At 44.9% G+C, this 24,131-nt stretch overlaps 1 protein-coding gene across 8 annotated transcripts in view; it reads right to left on the reverse strand.

The window, feature by feature from the left end:
- Positions 1-24,131, reverse strand: part of LPP (LIM domain containing preferred translocation partner in lipoma) — a 352,635-nt gene that overhangs the window by 219,720 nt on the left and 108,784 nt on the right. For all 8 annotated transcript variants that reach the window (XM_076341104.1, XM_076341110.1, XM_076341109.1 and 5 more), the window contains one exon: positions 1,368-1,569. In XM_076341104.1, the coding sequence (XP_076197219.1) occupies positions 1,368-1,560 (193 nt within the window). In that variant the 5' untranslated portion in view covers positions 1,561-1,569. The remainder of the gene's footprint in view (positions 1-1,367; positions 1,570-24,131) is intronic.

Below are 24,131 nucleotides of genomic sequence, written 5' to 3' on the forward strand. Positions count from 1 at the left end.
AAGTTAGAGTGGCAGAGGGAAAAAAACGAAACACTCGACAGACTTTTCCAACTTTCCTACATAATGTCCTTGACTTTAGAAAATCGCTCAAGTGCGAGATTTAATATGCTGCTTTGTTTTTCTTTCTCCTTTCCATTATTCTGCAGTCTTCCTGCAAATGCATACGCTTTCAAAAGATAGAGCAGAAAAAGGAAAAAAAGATACAGATGACATTTATTTTATTGCACTCAACACAGAAGAGGGAAAAGTGGTGATGGAACAAAGTAGAGCATCAAAACCAAAAATCAAAAGCTGGTTTGGCAATTTTCTTGAATACAGCTGAGGTTTTTCTTTGGGGGGAGGATGGAGAAGAGGAGGGGGAAGATTTTTCCACCCGTTCCTAACCATAGTATATCACTGAGAATAGAAAAGTCACTACTCTGCCAAAGACAGCTACCACTCTCTCCTAAAATCCTTGGCTTCCACCTTGTTTCTGCTGCAGCAAGGCTCCATCACACACTCTCCACTGTCAGCCAGGGGCAGCCCAGGTGCTCCGCTGGCAGGTTTCTAGTTGCAAACCCCAGAGGCGCTCCCAGCCATGTGCTCCCGCTGCCAGGAACTCCCTCCCTCCATGTGTCCGCAAGCCAGGAACCCAACTCCCACACTTGCTGCTCGACTACGTGAAGACAGGAGGACTTTTATAGCAGGAGGGAGAGGAAGGCCGACACACAGTGATTGGCAGGCGTTTGTTTTACTGACATAAGAGCTCCAGAGGCTATTGCAATGGTCACGTAAATATCCTCAGAATTATATCATTAAATTATTTCATATTCAAGAGTGTTCCATAGTAGAGGGAAAAGAAGGTAAAACTGAAGCAAACCAGCAGGCTGGAGAGGAAGCACTGCTAGACCCGTTCTGCCAAACTTATGCCCTACCACCCCAATTATACCCATACTCCCACAGCTCAGTCCCACATTTGTAAAGGATTCCCATTGGGCTGTGATGAAAGAACCAATACTGAAAAGGGTTGTTTAAGCCCCAGCTCCTTGGATATACCAGCAGAGACAAAACAAGCAAAACCCCTTGAAGAGTACCAGTCTTGGACATAGGACATCTGCTGCCAGTGAAAAACAAGAAAGATCTGTCCCCAGTTAAAAACAAGAAAGATCTGTCCTCATGTCCTCCCCCAGCCCTGCACCTCTCGGGAGGGTAGCAAGCCAGAGCAAGGGTAAGAGATACCTTCACATTCTTCTTGATTTGAATGATCTGAAACAGGGAGGCTCCCACAAACTCATCAACAAAGAGCAAGTCAAGAACAGCCCGTGTTAACAGTCAGTTCCTCTGAATTAGACAGTTGTGGCTCCTTCCTAAAAAAAATAAATACTTACCATCACCTCCCGGTTGCTTGTATGGGTTGTACTTTGGCTTGGGGGCAACAACAGGCGCAAACTTCTTTGGTGTCTGCTGGGTGGACACCGAGATACTGGGAGTCCCAAAGGTGTGTGTGGTCTCCATCCTTGCAGTAACATGACCAACAGGCTCGTTGGTACTCTTGGGTGGCAGCCAGGACGGGTGGGACATGGTTCAGATCTGAGAGGAGAGGCAAAGAGAATCACACGCACGTTAGGAATTTAGGCTGCGGAAATAACAGTTGCAAACCTAATGCTTTGCTGGTTTATAAAATCAAACCCACAAAACCCTTTAACATGTTTAACTTGTGCACACTTATCTTTAAACATATTGGTCCTAACGTATAGGACTTATGATACAAACTTGTCTGTCTTTCCCCAGTAGGTCAGGATTACTGATCAGCTCATTGGTGGTGCCTGCAAAAAACGTTGCTATTTTCCTCTCCAAACCGAAGCAGAGGCAGGCTGATACCCTGGAGAAGCCCATCAATCTGCCCATCCATTCAGCATAGTAGTGATATATTTGCCTTTCCCTGTTAGCTTTTTGTGAGTATGTTAACGTACAACAGTGCAGGTGCTCTGGGGACAACTGTAGTCACAGACAGGCAGACACACTTCCAAAATACACCTTTAGCACTTTTTCACATGTCATTTAGGACCCCACATCCCAGCAACTTTCATTCAAACTTTTAAGAAAAAGGATTTCAAAAGTAGCTAATCATTCTTGATGCCTCCATTTCTGAATGCCCAGCTTAAGATATTTTAAAAGCATGTCAATTTTGAAAAAATGCCAGAATCCCACAACCACTGACAACCAGGTTCCTTTTAGACATCTCGACTTGTGTAACAGAAAACAGAGGCAGCCCAAATCATTACTTATTTATGAAAATCTTGGCTTTGGCCTCTTAAAAGCCTACATCACTTTTGAGAACTGGACTCAGACACTGCTGAAAATGTTGTCCATAAAAAAACCTGTTCGTTGCAATGAACCAGTGCTCTTCACCACACACAAACCATACTCACTGCATAGCAGCGATGGCCCTGCAGTACCATCAGATGGTCCTACAGAGCTGGATTTGAGATGTGATGAGGAAATGAAGACCCCACACAGACAAAAGCCAATGCTAATTTTGGAGCTCTTCAGCACCCTGTCACTTCTGCCCACGCTCTGCTTTGGTGTCAGGACTCCTCAAGGCCACCAAAACCAGCAGGCAGCTGTGACCCGATCAGGAAAGATTTGTTTTGTTCATGGAAAAGGATCAGCGCAAGAGATAGCACCAGGCCATGGGAGACATTAGCAGACTGCCATTGCAGAAAAGCACTTCCATCCGTGAAGAACAGGACAAAGCAGAGGCGCTGCTGGATTTGCAAAGAGGTGGTCTCTAACCGCAGCAGCAAGTGCAATCTGCCGGGGCTGAGACACAAGGGAGAGTTGCAACTCTGCTGAGTGTGGCAGCAAAGGGCTGTATTAGCTGGTGTGAACAGTCCTCCGAGCTCAGGGTGGGGAAGAGGAAAGGTGACAGAAGAAGGGTGGCCTCTGGCAGATGTAGACCACCTTGGAGTGAAATCATTACCGAAGTCCGCAATGCTACAGCTCTCTAACTGTTCTGACACAGGTCTGTGGTCATGCATGCGGCCATCTATTTGAATGGCTCACAAGGAGGTATTTCCAAAGCTGAGAAGTGCAGCCACATACAACTCATTGATACCATGCAGGAATGCAGCCACAGGTCCACTCTTAGCCTACCTGAGCATATTCTTGGTGCCTCACAGCTAAGACTTCCATGCACACATGCTTCTCCGAGAAACAAACAACACTGAGCTCTTTAACCAGCCCCCAGGATTATATGGAACATTTAGGCAGAAAGAAGGTATACCTGATAGCATATTTAAGTCTACCTAGAGAAAACAAAGCAGAAATCACACTTCATTTCCCCTTTCTCCTAATTTGGGCTCACACACACTAGAAACATCAAGACTAAGCTGCTGGGACTTAGGAGCAGAGCTATTTTGCCAACTCATCCTGGCTGGCAATGCATCTGCATCCTACAAGCTTCATGGTGGAGCAAATTCAGTTGAGTCCTTTATCAAAGAAGCAAACGAAGACTCTTGAGTATAAACTAGAGAAAGTAGTCTTGTGGGTTCCTGCAAGGATAACCTTGTCCTAGCAATTTGCTGTTAGCAATGCTGAATCAGTCTGGGGGAAAGGAGCAAGGCCTCCACATGGTAGTGTGGGGACAGTACCTCCAGCTAACAGCAATGACCATTAAAACTGATGTATATATATGTGTGCTTATTCCAGCCCCCTAAGTTTACTCCAGGTAACAGGTTTCCTACTTGAGGAGTCATTTCTACTTAAAGTCCCAATGTCTGACCCAACACTAGGAGACAGACAATTTGTGGTCATCTTCCACCTCCATCGCTCCTTGTGTGGGAGAGGAACTGGCAAGTGCCAAACATCAGCCTCAACACTTGTGGCTCTTCCTCACAGTGCAGTCTGACCGCTCAGCGTGCACGCAGCAGTTTCGTGATCCCTACCACTGGAGGATGAGCCTGTTGTGCTAGACACCTGATACCAGTGAAAGGAAGCCACCGGGGCCAGCATGGAGGGACTGGCTAGAAATGACGCAGACGGGAGCATGGCAGGAGCACCCTGGAGATGGACAAGCATCCAAGGTTGAGCTGCAAGGATGCAACTTTTTCTCCCACATATGCCTGCCTTCCGACCTTACATGAACAGTGCGGAGCATCATTCTGAAAGCAAGAAGTGAAAGGCAGGTCCTCCCCACAAGGCCGGAGAGGAAACAAGCCACGACGGGTGGGGGCGGAGGGCAGGCAAACCGCGCTCCCACCGCCTGGTACTTCCCGTTACCAACACCAGCCCTGATGGACCTAGAAAACGACTGCCAGTCAAGCAGTAAGACTCACCTACACAGCTGCCTCCTCCTCCACATCCTTCAAAAATGTAAAACACAGCAATAAAACTCAGACAACTATCAAGGTTTTAAGAGCAGAAAGCAATGAGGGCACTCAGTCTTAAGAGCTAAACAGGACAACTCTGCACTCTGCAGAGTTATTACATCCAAAGACATCCATACCTCACCCATTGCTAAAAGCATCCTGGAGTTTTATTCTGACAGCTTTTCAACCCCTGGCTTGACATCTCATACAAAAGAGCGTCCCGCTGCATGAAGCACCCTTGGACCCTGGTCATTACCTCCATACTGATTCAAAACCAAAAAAAACCCAGTACTGACCAGTTTATCGTCATTCCTGTCCTGGCAGCTCCCTAGTTGTTCCTTAACCACCTCCCAGGCAATACGCCTTGGTCCCACTGAGCTGTCATGGTCTGCCAGGTTCATGGCAGGGATGGGTTGAGTGATGCACAAACCAAGAATACCTGCTTCAGTAGCCAGGTTGCACAGTGCTGAGGACGCCTGAAGACGATGTGAATCTCAATGAATGAGCTTAAAAAGCACAGTGCTCTTATGGACGGTTTGGGAGCGTGAAGACCACACTGCTGTAACTCAATTGCTGACTGTCAGCTGGCATGCAGCTCCATCTCGGCTACCCTCTAACGCATTTGTTTCAGCGGTGGTGGTATTTTCTAATTGTTTCCCCATTAGCCTTTTCTCTTCCTCTTTCTCCCCCTCTCATTTTCTGTTATGCATTTGCTGCCACTCGTTTTTGCTATCTGTGCCTTGACAATGTTTTCAGCAAGTTCCCTTTTCCTCGTCTGTTCCAGGCCCAGCTCCCTAGCCTCAATTAAATTTAGCCTAACTACTTTGCGAGATCATAAAAAAGGAAAATGAATTAATCTCTTTTTAACAGCTGAAGCTAAACCTCTGGGTTTGTTGTTATTTTCCCCCCATTTTTTTCATCTGGTAAAAGGCCAAGAGCAAGGCAAAATATAAAGGAAAGTGGCTTGAAGATGGGCACAGCCCCCCATCTCTCTCTGCAGACTTCTCCACGGTGGAGCACCCTGGCTAATTCAGACAGAGCCATCAGTGCTCCCTCACCTTTCCCTGCAATATTGCCTGTTTTGCAATCAGAAGCTTCTTTGGAGCAAAAGAGATGAACATTTTGTGATGTGGACAAGTAACAGTACAGGGAAACTTGGGCTTATAACCAGTCCTCTTACTCTAAACCTACTCTAAACTTACTCTTACACATGCCACCGCCTCTGTGTTGCCGTGGTTCCTGCACTTGGATGGGACCCTGCAATAGGTAAAGGCAGTGCTTTTCTGGCTAGCCAGCAAACACGACCAGCAAACGCATTTCACTTTTGTCTCAGAGGCGTTTCCTTCCAAAAAAAAGGTATTTCTGCCGGTTCTACAATAAACAGTATTGTTTTCAGAAGTTTCTAGCTAGATGCGGGGTGTGGGGATTGCAGAAGTCAGTGGCTGCAAGAAGGCTAGAGTCACCAAGAAACTCGGACAATAGAAAGAACAAGCTGTATTGGATATTGCAGGCTTGAGAGAAGTAAGGAACAGGAAAAACACAATGAAGGGAGCGTCAAGATGGACGGGTGGGGGGAACCCAAGAAGCAGGACCAGAAAAAAGATCCTGGAAGCATGCACACTGGTAGGGGATAATGCGGTAAAGTGGATCTGTTCCCCTTGGCCGTCAGGGATGGAGCTGTTACAATAGCTGCATTACACATTTCTGAGGGTGAATACAGCAAGCTTCTCCTTCAAGGGTAATAGCAGATGGAGTGAGAAAAACCATTAAACCCACTCTGGTTCTCCAAAATCAAACCCCCTCCACTGAAGAACAGTGAATCTCACCAGCCTTTTACTGGACAAGCCAGCTGTTGCTGCTCCTTGTATGCCAAACGTAATGCATTAAGGGCCTGATCCATCTGCTGCTCAAGTCAATGGCTGGACCACAGAGCTCTCACTGAAAAGTTAAACTGCAGGTTAAATCTACAGTTGCCCCCACATTTCTGCTCCACACAAATCATTCGTCAGGCATGGTTTCCCTTCAACAAGCCCCTTCCTAGCAAACCTGAATAAATCTAGCCACCTAACATTTAACACAGCCAGGCTGGAATGACCTTTGTCATCAAAGCCCATGCCCCTGGGAACCTTCCTATAGAGACAGCAACCTCTTGCTTTCCCCATCAGTGCCACATCTCCCTGTCTCTTGGCTGAAGCCTTCTGCATTTCTGCCTGCCACTCTTACACAGCCATCCTCCTTGGTCAGCAGTAAGTCAACAGCTCTGTTCGTTATCTAGCTGCTACAAGCTTTTCCCATGACTCCTTACTCACTGACCACTCTGGCAATACCCCTTTCCCAAATTCATTGCCCCACCCCAGACAAAATTCTCCTAAATCTTCCTTATGTCACTGCTTTGAAAGTCCTGTTGACCATCTTGTTGAACCCTTTTGCACTGTGCAGGGCACTGAACTCTACCCAAATATTTCTCCATGAAGCTTTTGTTGAGCTAAAAATATTTGTTAGGAAGTACATGTAGCCTCAACTGAAAGAATGCAAGTATTGGAGAATCCGCCACGGCGCCAGGTAAATTGTTTGGGCAAGCAATTAAGCACCATAACTACAGCTTCTCCTTTATGTCTGTCTTTAAGTTTATCTAGCTCCACTTTCAACCATTGGATTTTGTTACGCTCCTGTCATCTGCATGACAGACCTGCCTCTCTTCCTTACACAGATCCTTTCAGAACACAGCCAGGTCATTGGTTAAATCAACTCAAAACATTTAAATTAAGTATCAATTAAACTCACTGTAAAGAGCAGATTTCTCTTGATTCATTCATGTATATTTACTCTGAACTCTTTTCAATTTTTCAGCAACCTTTTATGAAATGGCGGATGCTAGCATAAGACCATTTTTTTAAGAATGGTAACTTAAAATGGAAGGGGTAAAGTGATGAATAATATCAAAGACAAAAACCAGAGTGAAATCAGCTGTGGCTGCCCACGGTTCTGTTATCCTTCCTTCCTTGGAAGCATTAGTCATCACTTACTTTTGGAGGCAGAGGATGAGACCGGACTAACCATGATAAATAACATTAAGAGCAAAGAGTGAAATCACACCGCATAAATAAGGAAAACAGTGCGCTCTGCTTCTATCATTAGGACAATCTTAATGCTGTAAGTTCAGAAAATTCTAACCATGAAAGAATACACCGCAGCAGAGGAACTGGAATCCACGAATCCCAAGATCAGACCGCATTATCTAAAAATGTCAGACCAGGAATATCAATAGAAGATAATACCAGGTAGTAATAAAAGCCTGACAAGGTTTTTTGTTCCTTTTTTTTCTTTTTTTTTTTATGTGTGGGCATAAGTGCTTGTTTTTGCTTTTAATTACAGGATGTCATTCACCTTTGAGAAGCAAAGGTAGAACAAAGAGGGTTCCAAATCAATTTAGCCTCACATCAGATAAGCAATGGAAGGGTAGAGTACCAATTTGTCTACTCTTGAAATTGTTAGTACATTCACTTCTAAGGCAGGCTGGCTTTTCTGTGATTAGACTGTACCCAAATAAATCTTCATTTCATTTTCATATTTATAACATGGACCAAATACTCCTTGGATGTTGATGGACTTTGCCAAGACAGAAGAATTTGTCCCCGAGTTAATTAAGCTAATGCTTCATAGGGGGTAGCAACAGTGTTTAACAAAAAATGAGCAACAGTCGTCTGTGCTTCCAGACAGCCTGCTCTGTCTTCCATCCCACTCCTTCCTAAATCCACTGGCTTGATGTAGGTCCATAATGTTCTGTCTTAGTATCACTCATGCACAGTTAACCATCATTCCTAAAGCCAAGGGACTGACCAGATACAGGGAGCCAGGACCTTGTCTGCTGACAGTCGATGCAACTGGAAGCCCTACTGCGGCTTCTCTCTGATACTATCCAGGAACACGATCAAGACATCCCCTTCCCTGGATAACCCAAGTTTGTCTCCAAGGGTTTAGAAGAGCCATGTGTAGAAAGGCAGACTGCATTCTCCCCACTCTCCCCTTCTCTTCCATCCATGTAAAAGAACTCAAAGAGAAAACTTTTGACTTTACTTCACCTTCCGAGTTTTAAAGATCAGCTCTAACACTGAACTGAGGGGACATCCTTCATGATGCAAAATCATGCCACACATTGCCCCTTTCAGTTAGAGATGCAATCCACAAGACTGGATGTTTCTACTCTAAGCTTATTTATCTTCATTTTTTTGCCTGAAATTCCCAAAAGCACAAACCCAAATGCCCTGCTAAAATACAGTTCTTTGCTTTGTCCTCATCACCTCCACTCCACTAATAATCCAAAAGCAGTAATTGAGGTTGACCAGAGAGATTTGCTCTTTACAAACTCCCAAAGCTGCTTCTTTCTCTTGGCACTGTTCCCCTTCAAATGTTAAATGAATTTGTTCCTCCATTTATGGCTGATGATCTCCATCCATGAAGCTTTCCTTCTTCTTGTGGCCTCCAAAAGAGGATATAATGTCAAAATTCTGGTTTCATTAGAGGTCTTTAACCAAACATAAGAAGTGCCATAAGTACTTACAAGCTCAGCCCAAGATCTCCTGGGATGTCTTTCCCATATGGCACTACTTATCCTCATCAATTTTACATCACATGGGAAATTACGTGATTTGGGGAAATTGTGATTCCTTTTGAACTCCCTTAATCATTACCGATCTGCACAACATCTCACCAAATTTAAGTCATGTAATATCAACCAGTCCAAAGAAGCTCCTCCCTCAGACCCTCCCAGTAGCAAATTGACTCTGGCCCTTTGTGCTCCTTAAACATCACATCAGCAATGAGGAGAACTGCAAAGCTGCAAGAACAACTCTGAGCACTGGGAATCCTGTGCATGGAGCTGACATGACCCTGATCGCCGGTTAGCAGTGGAGAGCTAACAGGAGTCAACTGAGCCACCAAGTGACTCGGAGACATGAAGTAGAATGGAACATGCTGTCACCCTCCAGTGACTGCCTTCTTGACCATATGCAAACTTGATGCACATGGACTCCGACTCCTTCTGGCACATCTCTCCCTGAAATCAGGTTTCTTTGCTTGCACCCATTTTACACTGTTTCTGGGCATTTCTTGATGCTTTGCTTTAGTCTTTCACAGCAGGTGTCAGCTGGAGCAAGTTTAAATCTTCCTCTCCCTCCAGACCCAGAGTTTCTTCCAATTGCCTGGATAAGGCAGGGTTTTGTATCTTTAGCTCAATCCCCTCAAAATAAATTAAAAAAAAAAAAAATTTCGAAGTCACTTCTTCAGTTAAACAGGGCTGAAAGCATTTACCAATTTCCTGCTGTGGGACATCACTAACAATCACAGGAATTAAAGGAGAAAGAAACCTAGTTAGAGCACTGCCTGTGCTGAATTATTCCTCGAAGCATATGATCTAGTATCATCTCACTCTGGCTTTAACAGCTTCAATCAAATTTCCACGGGATCCTCCAGAAGACTTGATTTAAATTCAAAGTTCACCCTGCTTTGAGCAAGGGGTTGGCCCAGATGACCTCCAGAGATCCCTTCCAAAATCAATTATTCTATGACTCTAAAACCCCAGACTTCCAGCTGTGACTTTATCTACACTCAAAAGGGTTTGCAGCGATATAGCTGTATCCCACTTAAGATATGCCAGCAATATCGCCCACTGGCAATGCAACATTATATTCCTTATTCTCTAAGTTGTAATGGTTTGCAAATGAACGCAGCATGTGCCCTTTCTTTTAACTAAATAACCAATACTTGGGAAATAGCTTTTTTTTTCCTAGCATAGCTGCATCCACACTTCATTTTTTGCCAGCAGATCCACACCAGTTTGGGATGTGACTTTTGTTTTATGTACTAAGTCACTATAACTTCTACAGTATTACTCAGACCTAACAGGAAGACAGCAAGTCCATAGTGGAGATAGTAAAGACATGACAGTAAAGAACATTCTACATGCTACAAAGATACTTGCCGCAGGTTAACGTCACCATGAATATAGTTCATCAGATACCAACCCAATGTCACATTCATTCTTACACCGAAATCCTGCTTATGGGACAATTTTGGTATCAACCAAAAACTTACCCTTCCTTAAGTTTCTTTCTTAGCTCATTTCTCTCATATCAGCTTCAATAGCGGAAAAGGTAGAAGGGCAAATTAAACATAAAACTCCTTTTCTTTCCCAATATAATTGCATTGGTAGTTTTGGGATTAGATGCAGGCTATTTGAATTTGACTGCTGCTGCAAAACACGCACATAAAAGCTGATGAACGAGATCTTCCTATTACAGCCATGTCACATCCTGGTGTTGGATGACAAACTAGGCTTTAAAATCCAATAAATTGAACTTGACTGGCTCATGTGAATTGAAACAAAGAGATAGTACTGGCCCCCTGGAGATAGATAGATCTATCTAATCTAATACAGCTCTAATGACCGCATTACAATTTCACCAGAGAGCAGGCTGACTCTTGACTTCTGTGGTATGAGACAATCCTCAGCAACTCCAAACATAATCATATTGGATAAAACGTTAATCCAAGGCCTCAGACATTTGTGGTCACAACAAACCCCAGGGCAATTGCAATGGAGGAGGTAGACCTGGTGGCCTGCCCAAAATGCTTACTCAAATACAGCAAAGTTTGTGGTTGAGCCTTAAGAGCTGAGCCAGGAGGTAGCTCTGAGCCAGACAAATTTCTTCTAATTCTTAAAGCTTCTCTTCCTGATAACTTGACCTACAAGTTTGTGAGGGTGTTGCTGCACTGCAAAGAAAAGTTTGAGAAGGTTGTTTCAGAATTTTGTGTATAAAGTGAGAGAGGAAATATATTAATAGGGACAGCAAAAGAACAGGCGGAATGATGCAGAAAGATTATTTTGGGAATCTCAGACCATGAGCCCCCTTACACAAACACTGTTTTTCTGCACACAATTTATTTTCAAGATTCCTCTGTCAAAAAAAGCTGCCTTTATTCCTTCTGTGTCTATATTCATTGTCTTGCCAACAGCACAGCTCAGTACTTGACTTCCTACTTTAGCAAGGCACTGCCAAGCTACAGAGAGCTTATCCACCAAATAAAATGGTTAAGGGACTGGACTTCTCAAACAGTGGAGACATACTGGAATCAGGCCTACCAAGACGGTCCCACATAAGAGAACAGAAATGAGGACAAGAGATGGTAAGGTTAAAACTGTTAGAGCAAGCCCAGGCTGTTTGGATGCTGATGCTGGCTGTAAACAAGAAGGAACCGTGCAGAACTAACATTCAGCTCAGCAGTGAGATATCAACAAAGACCCCAGTGGGACCAAATGGGACTGTGGCAGCATATTGACACGTAGATAATTGTATTAGCTTTGCAGAGCACTGTGTGTATATATGTCTCAGCCTGGGGAGAAATAGCAGGGATCTGAGCTCAGTAGAGAGTGGGAAACTGATACAGAGTGAACAAGGAAGCAGTGCAGAGCTTGAGGTCCTATCCAGCAAGGCTAGCGTGGGTGTAAGGTGGGGTTTTTTATTTACGATGAGTTCCCTGCACTCCACTTCTCTTCTAAAATAGCTCTGGTTGCAGGAAGAGTCAGCTGCTGCCATCCCTGGAAGAAAACAGATCTGCAACTGGCAGTCTGAACCCCAAGCCGTCAAGAGGATTTCTGTGAACGGAAAAGGAGCTGCAGCCCAGAATATGGGCACAGCATGGGCTCCACTCAAGAAGGACGTGAGCACAGGGCCAATGCCACTATAACCTTCTTGTGACACCTCAAGGAGCTGGCAGTATGAACCAGACTTTGCAATTGTAATGACTAAAAAGCAAGCAATTAAATCAATTAATGGGCAGGAACTGTGTCCAGGATGAAAACCTTTAATCCCTGATTCTTTTCCTCCCACCTGATCCACTTAACTTTTCCTCCCCCAGATCTCAAGTCGTCCTTGAAGTCACAGCCTCAAGTATGCCAAATCCCTGGATGACTTATCCTCCTTCCTGAGCATTGCACCAACCTGTGCCTCGTTTTTGGCAGCTCAGCCCGTGACACCCTGCAAATAATCAAGGGAAATAGCCTTTTTCCTATGGAAAATCCTATATCCTAACACACAGAAGAGTGATTGCTGCCAGATGGCTGGGAACCAATGCTGTGTAGAGATTGCTAATGGAAGCAAGATACTTGAGTGCATGAAAACTGTAGGAAAGGAAGTACACAGACCCCTTCATATAAACGGTCAGAAAAGAGACTACATTTCTCCGAGTTTCGCAACAACAGATGATTTGACATCATCAAGACATGAGCACCCCAATGTATTCTTGTCTCCCTTTTGCAACACAAAGCAAAAATAAAGATTTAAGTGCTTCTTTCTTTAAGAAGCTGAAAGCCTGCAGTACTGTCAGGAAAGAAAGAGGATCTCTGCAGGTTACCGAGTCCTGCTTTTAGCAGGAGACTGGACTATCACCAACACTAGATAAGGCTTGCTGTGGCTTTGTCCTTGAAAATCTCCAAAATGGAGAATCCCCTGCTATCTGGTGACTTGTTCAAGTGTTGCACTGTTTTCCCCAATTAAAATGTTTTTCCAACTCTCCAGCTGAATCTCCCAATCCACTATGCCTGTCCATAGCATTTTATTTTGCCATCTGGACAGAAGCATTTGGCTCTATCATCTTTGTAATGCCCCTGGCAGTAGTCACAGGCTGCTGTTGGATCACTCCCTTGCCTCCTCTCCACCAGAGAGAGGAGGCAAAGCTCCCTCAGCCTCTTCTTGTAGGCCATGTGCTTTAGGTCCTTGACTGCCCCAGTAGCTCTCCTCTGGACCCTCTCCAGCTCTTCGACATCCCACTTCCACTGGAGGAGTCAAGACTGGTTAACAGCCTTGCCAACAGGGAGTAAAGCTGAACAGTAACTCTTCTCAGTCTACTGTCTGGGATTCTCCTGAAGCAACCCCATATGCAGTTTGCTTTGCTGGCAACAGTAGTGCACATTGGACTCATATTTGACCTGGTGTCCACTGCCGACTCCACATCCTTTTGTCAAGGAATAAAGAAGAATAAAAGGCATATTTTGAGATGGCACCTAAGCTGGAGGAGCTCCACAATGTCCATGGCTACATGGATAGAAGGGTAAGTCATAATGTGATGTTAGCTACCCCTGTGCAATTTGCAATAAATACAACATAGAGCTCATTGAGAAGATGGCTGTTCAAAGAGGGGTGTTCTGAAAGCATGGGGAAATGGGTGAAGAGGAATATTAAGAGCGAAGGCAAGCATGCCACGACACTCTAGAGCACATCAAGACAAAGCGCTGGTTTAGTAACCGTAGGGCATTAGTTCTGCTCTGAATAGAACCTCGTGACTGAAGACAAGCGCTTGAGATTTGATTTTCAATTCTTCCTTGAAACTCTCAAAAACACCGAGCACCAGCCTAGGAAACTGTTGCTCTTCCCTTTTAGCTCAGTGTCCATTCATTCAAGAACAGTGACACTCAAAGCTCTGGGAGGTAATTCCTCAGCTGGTGTAAACCACGGTGCCAGCAATGAAGTTAACCCAGCCAGGCATCCACACTGGCCTTGCAATTTTGCTAAACAAGCTCATCATACTAAAAAGCTATGCTTTTAGTGCTGTACCACTATCACATTGGTGTCTTCTGGTTTTGACCACCCAAATTAATCGTTTGTTCCCCGTCGCAGAAATCAGTATGAAGTTTTGTTGCGACAAGAGTTTCCATACTAGACTGGCCACATCAGTTCCCTAGATGTGAGACAGCTCAAATCTGACAATCTCCAGGAAAGCATTAAAGAGCTCATCTATCTTCACTGCACCTTCTAAGAAGGGGGGGTGGGGTGTGAAGACAGGAAATGAATCATGAGCAGAGGGAATTTTTGAAGGGAAGGAAGCACCAAACTTTTAATGTGTCTGGAGATAGTGATACACTGCTGCATTTTAGACACTGCTGGCAACCACTTGTGTTCTGCTTTTGAACTACGCCAGGGCAGCTGGGCCATGCAGCTGTGTCCTGGTAAGTGCACACACAGCTCAGTTAATCAAATGCCCTCCAACAGTTGCTACCGCTATCTCACAGGTCTAAGGCAAAGCATGTTCCCACACACAACTAAGCGTCTGGCAAGGCATTTCAGCATGCCTTTGCTGCGTAATGCATATATTTCTCTTTCAAAGTAACAGTTGCCAACACCTTAATCATACCATGGGGACCTTCAACCCCGCCAGCTCCTTAAGTGCTTCATTACCTCCAACGCACTCCTGCAGAGCTCACATCCCAGGTGAGCTATATGAGCACAGCTCCCTGTCAGCTAAAGGAAGCAGACTGAACTGCAGGAGATCAGAATCTGTGCAAATCAGGTCTAACAGCCTATCTACCATCACTCTTTGTTCCTGCAAGTTTGGCCTCGTTTACTGCAAAATATCTAGGACAAAAGGCAAGACAGCAACAAGAAACCACCTTTGAGACTGAAATTATTGCATGTTTCTTTTCATGAGATCCTGTGGGAGAGAAGATGCTTGCTCCTCTGCATGGACTCTCTAAGGGGCTATGGAGACCAGCCAAATAACATTAACTGAGACACCTGAGTTGCATGTACATCCCCAAAGCTTTCTTGTTTTTAAGTTAGAAACTGCTGCCTCAAGTCATAAAAATACTATGTTTTGAAATTGTATTGATATGTTCTTGGCACAGAAAAAAAATAAACTGCAAATGCAACCAATACGGAAACTTGAGCTACCCTTTGTTTCTGCAGGACTTAAAACACTAAGGGGAAAACCTAAGCAACAAATTAAATTGATCCATGGAAAGATGCGGTCTGTTAGGACTGGTACGCAGATACCTATTTTGAAACTAGCTGGAGCACATGAAGGCATAACCTACCCTTTGAAGTTTCTAGGTTGCTCCCATCAAGTTCCTTGAGATGACACTGCTGGAGACATCATCCTGAGGAATCGCCTCCAAGGCAAGTCCCTTTTTAAAGCAAGCTACCTCAGGGCCATTTTTTGTGAAGCAACACCACCAGGGAACAGCTTCACCTGCTCTCTTCATGCCAGCTCTGCCCTCTCTCCTCTGCAGCCCCCTCTACAATCCATCGCCCTTCCAACTGAAGTTATGATCTAATGGCTCAAGATAATATAGAAAAGTTATTTAATCATGCAAGGAATACTAACATATGCACATATGTATGCACACACACGTGCACATCCCCGTTTTTTGATTCTACATCATTTGCTCAGGAAACCGGTAGAGGGAAGGAGTAAGGAGAGAAACCAACAGTTGCTCACATGGATCAACACTTTCAGGCTCTCTCTTTTGCAGCTCATCTCACTCATACTTGTGGTTTCAACATGTGATTCACATTAGGCCCCTCTGCTCTCCATTTGATGGTTCTGCTAAACAGATGTGAATTTATTTAGTCAGAGAGTCTGCTCTTTACACTGCCTCTTTGTAGAACAGATGGGCTTTTCTTTTTTTTCTGTTCAACAATATTCAGATAACAATCATACCCAGTGCACAGGTTTGCTTGATGATTTCGTATGAAAAGGAACAACACATGAACACAAACATGATCTCACAGGAGCTCTCTTCAGCAGCTAGGACACACCATGAAAGGCGATGGTACTGATGGAGAATGCCAAACTGCAACACCAGCAACATCTAGAGAAGCCCAAGATCTCAGGGATCCCTGAGGCCAGCCTCGTAACTTCAGGCAAAGGAGTGATGCACGTTGCACCTAGCAGGGTCCAGAAGACACAACTCCACCAACCGCCCATCACAAACAGTGTCTCCCCACGCGAAAGCTCTGGTGGAAGAGAGAGCTGAAGGGTAATCTCCTGCAACATTCATGGGGACATGAAACCATGTGCATCTCCTGGGACTCCTCAGCATGGTGAAATAGTCTGGAAAAGCTATTCGCTCCCTGTGTGGGCATTCTTCTTTCTGCACTCAGAGTGCCTTTGGCAATGGATGAAGCAGAACTGCACAAAGGCCCTCTCAGAGCAGAATAAGACTGCCCACATGAGTAGTACGCTTGGAACAGCTATTGCACTTTAAATTCACACCCTGGCTTTGTTTCGCAATACTCTCCCTGGGCAGAAAGGCCCTAGGCTTCAGATTCAATTTCTGCCCATATTATCAATAGCTAAGCACTGCTCCCATCTGAGGTAGGGTATGGCCTGTACAAGAGGCCAAAGTACAATCTGGGAGGAGAAGGCTGAGCTTCACACTTACTTTGCGCTATCCTGTATATGGATGGCCCTCTATATTGCTTTAATAACTGAACGCTGATGACTTCACCCTAGCAAATGGCCCTGCAATGTGGGTAAATGATCTTTGCTTTACCACAGAAACCAAGCACAGGATGTGTATACATGGCACACACGAATGTCATGCCCACACCTGTGCAAGGATCTTATCCCTTTCCAAAAGCTGCAGCCCCATCCCTCAGTCACAGCTTTGCTCTCCATGCATTGCCCACCTGTTACAAAGATGACCTCAGTTTCTAGGACAATCTACTTAGGACTTTCATTAACTTGCCAGAAAAAAAAAAAAAAAAAAATACACACACACACACACTCTTTAAATGTGGTTATATTAAAACTTGGGTTATCTGGAGAATGAGACTCCAAGTTTCAGAAGGGAAGCAAAAGTGGAATTCTCTGCTTGAAAGGCACCCAGGACTCGGCCATTAACACTCCTCCCTGGGGGCCTAAAGCTGAACATTTACAAGAGCAGAAAAATATGCGTGGCTTTCTTTGGGGGGGGGGGGGGCATACAATTAAGCAGTATTAAAAAGCTAGTAGTAATTAGGCAGTAATATTTTCAGTAAGAGAAGACTGGAACTGAAAAGGACAGTTGAATTCCTTGCAGGGTGACAAGCACTTCCAGCTACAAAGCACCTCATGTCTTCTGAGAGTTTTTTCTCTCTTTTTTGCTTTTTTTCTTACCAAGTTCTGCGCCACCCCGGTGTAATTTTCATTCCTATTAATGATGGTGCTATACAAATATTCTGTGTATGGACCATAAAACAGCACTTCACTCTTTTGTGTATCTTAGGAAGAAGTGACAAAGCAAAACACTGAGACTTTCATAAGCATGAAGCAAATTTATGTGCCCGATTCCCAGAGGCTGGTTGCCTAACCTTCAGTATAAGCCTTCAATGACTTTCTCTGAGCAGTCGAACAATGTGCTTGCTTTCCTCTGTGTAAGTAAAATGAAATTCCCTCCCACTTTGCCCCACCTGCTCTGCAGACCTGGTGGGGCTGGTGCTCCTGCTGGGGCAGGACCGATGACAAGACAGAACATGGCATCGGGGAACAGGGCTCCCCTGCCATACCTTCGGGCCACGTAGGAAATCTTTCCAGGCATCACTCTCCATCTGCATCCTCCCTTCCCTGTCACCTCCATCCATACACTAGGGACAGCATTTAGCCCCTTCTTTACAACACTCTGAGCTCAGAGATAAAAAGTGCTCTGTAAGGGCTATCCCACTGCAAAGTGCACAGAGCTGAAAGGCATCCAAAATGCAACGTACGGATATACAGATTTCAGTGGAGGATTAAAACTGAGGGGGAGCAGAGCTATCTCAGCTGGCAAAGGCTCATGATGGATAGCATCAGAAGAAAATTAAGAAAGTATTTTGAATGCCCTCCTAAAAAGGAACAAATAGGTCCAACAGTCCAACAGAAGGGGATTTTTTGCATCTCTGAATGGTAGCGCTTTGCTTTTATGGCCTGCGGCTGCTTGGGAAATTCAAAGCTATTCCTCTGAAGAATTCACTTGGACAAGCTTTATGGCTTTGATCAGTTAACTATTTTTTAATGCTAATCCACCCCAGTGATATTTGTCCTCCTTTTCCCCATGTGCACAGAAGCACAGACACAGACAAATACTACACAAAAGCAAACATTAGCCAGATGAAGAGCCAGGAACAATGACATCCAGAGCCCATAACCAAACACCAACTTCATTCTGTTTTATTCTTTTCACTTCTAGCGGCTCAAGATCCTTTGGCCCAGTATGACCTGCTAATGGAAATTTAGGAATCAAATTTTGGTGCCCAGCAGGTATAATGCTCACGCAGTGATTTGGCCACAACTATTCTCACTCAAGTAAAAAATTTAAATAATTTCCCCTAAAAGTTGCAATAAAACATGTGGCTGAAAGGCCTTATTTGAAACTTAACACAAACCCCTGCAAGTAGCCCAAGTGCTGCCCCATCCTCCAAGATGAACAAATAAAGGTGCAGAAATAGCTATTTGCTTACATTTACGGAGCAAAGATAAAAAAAGAGCCAAAGAACAGGACTGAAATTACCGGACACCCATCATCTCACTGGAATTGCTCTAACCTCCCCCACAATCTCAGGCTTATAACCTGAGCGCCACGCTAAGCAAAACTGCATTTACAATCTTGGCATACAAACTTGTCTCCTTGTTTAGGGCACCGAAGTCTGGAGATCAGTCCAACTGTGTACCAGGAACACACCGAGTATCTAAGCCAATATTCAATTATCTGTCGTATTAGTTGCATCACTGTGACATCCTATGACATATATAGCAGCCATTACACCAAAAAAAAGCTAACCCCAAGGAAGGGACAGTCCCTGCTGTGCTGTACCTCTGGTATTCAGACTGCTATCTAAACTTTGCTTGCTGTCTTTGCGTAACAGATTCAGGCAGTATTTCCTGTGGCAGAGAATTACACAGGCTAATTACCCTCCGTGGAAAAGTGAAGAAATCCTGGAAGCAATTTTATGTCTCAATTGTTCCCAGAGCGCAGGAACAATCTTTCAGCCCTCTTCCTATTTTCTGCACAATGCCATCCAGGCTCAGCGGGCAGAATCCATCACGACAATGTCTCAGGTCTGGGTCCTGCAAACACTCACCCAGGTGAAACTTTACAAGAGTAGCCCTACAGACTTCAACTTGGGTCAGCCTTGAGCTTGGCCACAAAGTTTTTAGAGGACAAAATGAACGGAATGAGATAGGTGAGAAACTCAAAGTACCTGGGAAATGTTCAGTCCTAGGCAGGACGAGGCTTATCTCAACAGCGTAACACAGATAAACAAAGTGTTTCTGATGCACATTTCTTAACCTAGCTCTTTCAAAATTTGTTACCAGATTTTTAAAGGAAATCAGGAAAGAGCAGCTGTACCCGAGAATTGTGCATCACAGGCAAAGCTCATAAGACAACAAACCATTTTCTCCAACTAAAAATGTCATTACCATGGAAAAAAGAAGAAAAAAGGGATAGATATTTTCTATGGTGAAAAAAACCCCACACCACTTTTAAGAGAAAAATCTCAGTGCTGATGGCTTTTTACCAGAGCCTGAAACCATTCCCATGCAAAACTACCATCCCAGCGCTGACAGCATTTGCAGGTGTGGAAGGCTGGTTTCTGAAGTGCCCATGTAGACTACACACACACCCCTTGGAGGCACCACCATCCCGGTGCACTGGGGACTCCCAGGCTGCACGGACTGAGGAGATGTGGTTTGGCTACAAGACTGACCCACAACAAGGGGGAAAGGTCCGGGTACTGCATATCAGTCTGCACCTCTCTGCGTATGCTGCAGCAGTGACTCCAAATACTAATTTTTCAGCATTTTGACACAAATACTTTTCACCCAGGTACACACCCACACTCAGAATTATTCGGTCAGAACCTTATTTTCCACCCAAAAGAGTTTTGATAGAAAATGTTCAATTTGCCCTAATCAATGGGGCTTAAGCATCAGTCAAAATATTTTCTTGAATTGACACCGTCAGTGCCAGAGCAGGAGAACAAGCTCTTTAGATAATCTGCCTCCAAAGGCAGGTGCTGACCTTTCAGTTGTGTTATTACCTTTTTTAATGAAGGTAACATTTAAAATATTGTTACTTTTCAGCTGACGCTGCTGGGAGAGAGGGAGGGAAGGGGATTGCGTGCCTGCTGCAGAATCACACGGCCAGTCTTAGTATCGCTTAATTTTCAAATGAGGAATTTGGTAGTAAACAACCTTTTCCTTGTACACAAACATTTTTAATTTCATGCCCTGCTAATCATACATCTGTTAGAGCTCCTTTTCCATCCACTGCGTTAACGATAATAAAAGAAAAATCATCACACTAACAATGTGGTTTGTCTAAAATGAAAATTGAATAATAATCAATTTTCCTCCACGGGATGACAGAATGCAGCAAGCAGCAGCACTCGCTCAATGGAGGTGACGAAGACATGGTTTGAAAAGTGACACCTCCACATTCACCTTGCCGGTGGCCCTCGCTGCTGGCATCCCCTCCCCTTTTCGGGACTGGCTTCACCACTCAGGCTTCCTGGTGGTCCACGCCAGGCACCACCACCAGCAGAGCCTCTCATGCCATCATCACCCCAGCCACCAGCCACCTTGTTCCCCCCTTCCTTTCCCCTCTATTTTTTCCTCGCCTCCTCTATCAGCAGGATATTACTGTAAGAGATGCTACAGCAATGCCTCCACCTTCCCAAATCTCTTTCCACCAGTGAGACCCAGTGGGCCTCAGTGTACCAAACTTCAGACGTGTTCAGCACCCTTACCTGTGCCTTCCATGAGAGCTGGCTAATGTGCTACTCAAAAGTGCACTTAAATATGTGATTACACCCCTGAAAACAAGTTGTTGTCATCTCTTCAATAACGTTAGTGAAAGAGTTGTTATTTAATAGACAGGCCCAGCTGAAATGCCAAGTTAATCAGGCTCCAAGAAACACCCATAATCAAGAAGACCATCTGATTTGACCTAAGGAAGAAATTTTATGATGAGACACTGCAACAGGTTGCTCAGAGAAGCTGTGGATGCCCCATCATTGGAAGTGTTCGTGGTCAGGCTGGATGGGGCTTTGAGCAACCTGATCTAGTGGAAGGTGTCCCTGACCACAGCAGGAGGTTGGACTAGATGACCTTTAAAGGTCCCTTCCAACCCAAAGCTTTCTATGATTTTATGATTCTAAGCTTTACTGTCTTGCATTGCCCACGCTCCTCTTTTCTGTGCTGCTGATACACAGCTTTTGCCTTTTTAGACTCCTCCTATTCCCATAGCCGTGCTGGGCCATCTCCAAATCACAAATATTGCACTTGTAGGACCTACACAACGGTAACTCTCTACGTTTTAATAAGCAATGGGAATCCATCTGAAGCCCCAGGCAATGTGGCACAAAGACATTATGGGCAGAAGTCCATGGGTCTGCTACACCTGAGACTCCTCTCTGTCCTCCAGTCTTCATATTAGCATGCCGAACCCTCTCCTTCCAGAGGCTGTTTTCTAGAGTACAGTTATCCACATAAGCTCCCCCTCGTCTTCATCAAGAAGCACAGTTGTTTGAGTAATCTGCTTTAAGGAGACTTGTCAGTTAACTAACATCAATTAATTACTCCCATTTTGCAGATAAGCAAACAAAAGAACAAAAAAAGGGAAGTACCCTGAGGGGTACAGAGGGAAATTCAGGGCACAAACACTCCTTGACCTGGGTCCAGAGTAATCAAAGCCACTGGGGAGAGGGCCTCGGCATGCCCCGTCCCCTGCCTGCTCCTCCTCCAGGAGCAACACCAACCCTGCCCTGCACAACAATCCCTTCAGCTCGCACGAGGATGCACAGGCAGCCTTGAGATCTTTATTTTACTTGTCCCTTCATGCTAAAGCTATAGGGATTAGAAATGTTACTGTACAAGCCAGCTTTTTATTACTCAAGAGACAGTTTTACCCCAGCTGCCCCAAATGCAGAGTTATACCTGGAGGCATCAGCGCTGCTCGGTCAGGGCTCATTTCCACCAGCGCTGCTGCCTGAGCTGCAGCACACAGCAGGCAAAACGCTGGGGACACAAGGTAAAGGTGATCCAAACCAGGCTGTACCTAAGACTAGGTGACCATGATCAGCATGAACACAGGCACTGATACATCCCATCTGTCAATATGCAAAAGCATTCAGCTCTGGATTCTTCTGACCTCTAATCAAAGTGCGTTCAGTCAAACAACTCTACTGGAATTAACAGTGAAAAGGGAGGGGGAAGGAATAAAAAAAAAAAAAAAGACTTTGTTGAGCAAAAGTACTCTGAGACACATTTGATGTAATAGTCATATGATTAACAAACTGTCATATCAAAGTTTTCTGCAAAGTAGGAACATTCTGACAGTTCATATTTTAAAAACTGACATTTTGATTCATTACTGTAAATAGCACTCTGTATTAAATATTGTGACAAGGCATACAGTGTATTTTTTGAGCTCTGTAACATTTAGGAAGTACTGGATTATTTTTTTTTTTTAAAGCATGTATAATACCAAAAGCAGTTAAAGCAGAACTCCAAGAAAGCTTCTAGAGGAGAGAATCATTATTTCTGAAATAACCTACTTCTTTGCCATCATCTCAAGCACTGCTGGGAACTTTGGCCCACAAGGATCTTAATGTACTGTTTGCATAATAAAATAGGGAATTGTCTCGCAGAACAAAAGAGCTATAAGGAAAGTGGCTGCATTAAATAATGTAAAATTACTCAGCAGCAAATCATCCTGAAGTTGGCATAAGAGGAAGAACACTAAACGGTGCTGAATTACCACTCAGAATATCTGAGAGTGCAGGTTCATAACCAAGATAAGGAACGTGACATCCAAATGACTGTCCAAGTGTGCATCTTCCTTACCCCTCAGCCTCCAGCCACGTTTTGCCCCCTCCTCTGTCTCACCACTCGCGCCTGTAAAGGATAAAAGCGACTGTATGGACAGAAATGAGGGCCAGGGACACAAGGACAGCAAGATCACCTCTTCTAGCAACAGAACAAACTCAGACTGGTTGAACCTGCTCATGAAACTGCCCCCTGAGTTCAGTTATTGCCCATCTCCCCGACACTCAGAGATCATTACATCCTCCTCAGCGGCTCTGCTTTGTCTATTTAGACCGGGAGCTCTTACGGACAGGAGGTGTCTCTCCCTGTACACGCCTGTGCAAGGAGGCCTCAGCCAGTCCCCTAGGACCTGCTGAAACCCATACGTGGGCAGAGAGCTGTTACCACCCCTGCAACCCAGCACGGCCGTGCCCATCGCAGGCAGAGGCAGGGCAGGCAGCACTCCCTCACTGCCAGGGCGAGCAGGAAGGGCTGCCCAGACAGAGCTATCGAGGACTCCTCTTTGCACAGGGATCCAGAGCAGGGCAACTCAAACTGTAGGGATGCTGTGAGCCACCAGAACCGACCCACCAACCAAGACCACTTAACCCCCTTACCACTCCCCGCCAAGTCCCTCCCAGTTGGTGGGTCCCTTCCCTGGATCACCAGTATCAAGGCAAACAGGACTGGGCCCAGAAGCAATAACGCAAATGTTTTGCATTTTCTTAAAAGCAGCCCGCGTGATAGAGAAATTAAAAATAATAGCTCCAGCTAACACAGAAAGACCTGACAGAGCAGCAGAGAGAAACCAGAGGCTGCCTAGCCTGTTTGCAAAGCGCTCAGGTGTTATTAGGACTGCAGTCAAAGGCTTTAGAAAGAAAAATGGTTACCACTACTTGCAGCCAGCTGCAAGTGGAGCTCTGGGCTGAGTCTACTGAGAGAATGGATATGGTGCCATAAACACGAGCCCAAAGCCTGGTCTGGGACATGGTGAGGCAGTCACGCACACCGAAGACGGATCACAATGCTGTTTTAACAGGGGTCTGATCCAGCCCAGCCTGCGTTTCCCTGGGAGCAGCTACACACCACTCACATGCTGGAAATCTTGTGGATGGGTTTGCATGCCAGCAAGTGTGGTAGTAGTAGTGGTCTAGCCAGACATCCAAAACATATTGGCACCAC

The sequence above is a fragment of the Aptenodytes patagonicus genome, chromosome 6, assembly GCF_965638725.1.
Source record: "Aptenodytes patagonicus chromosome 6, bAptPat1.pri.cur, whole genome shotgun sequence".
NCBI classification, from domain to species: domain Eukaryota; kingdom Metazoa; phylum Chordata; class Aves; order Sphenisciformes; family Spheniscidae; genus Aptenodytes; species Aptenodytes patagonicus.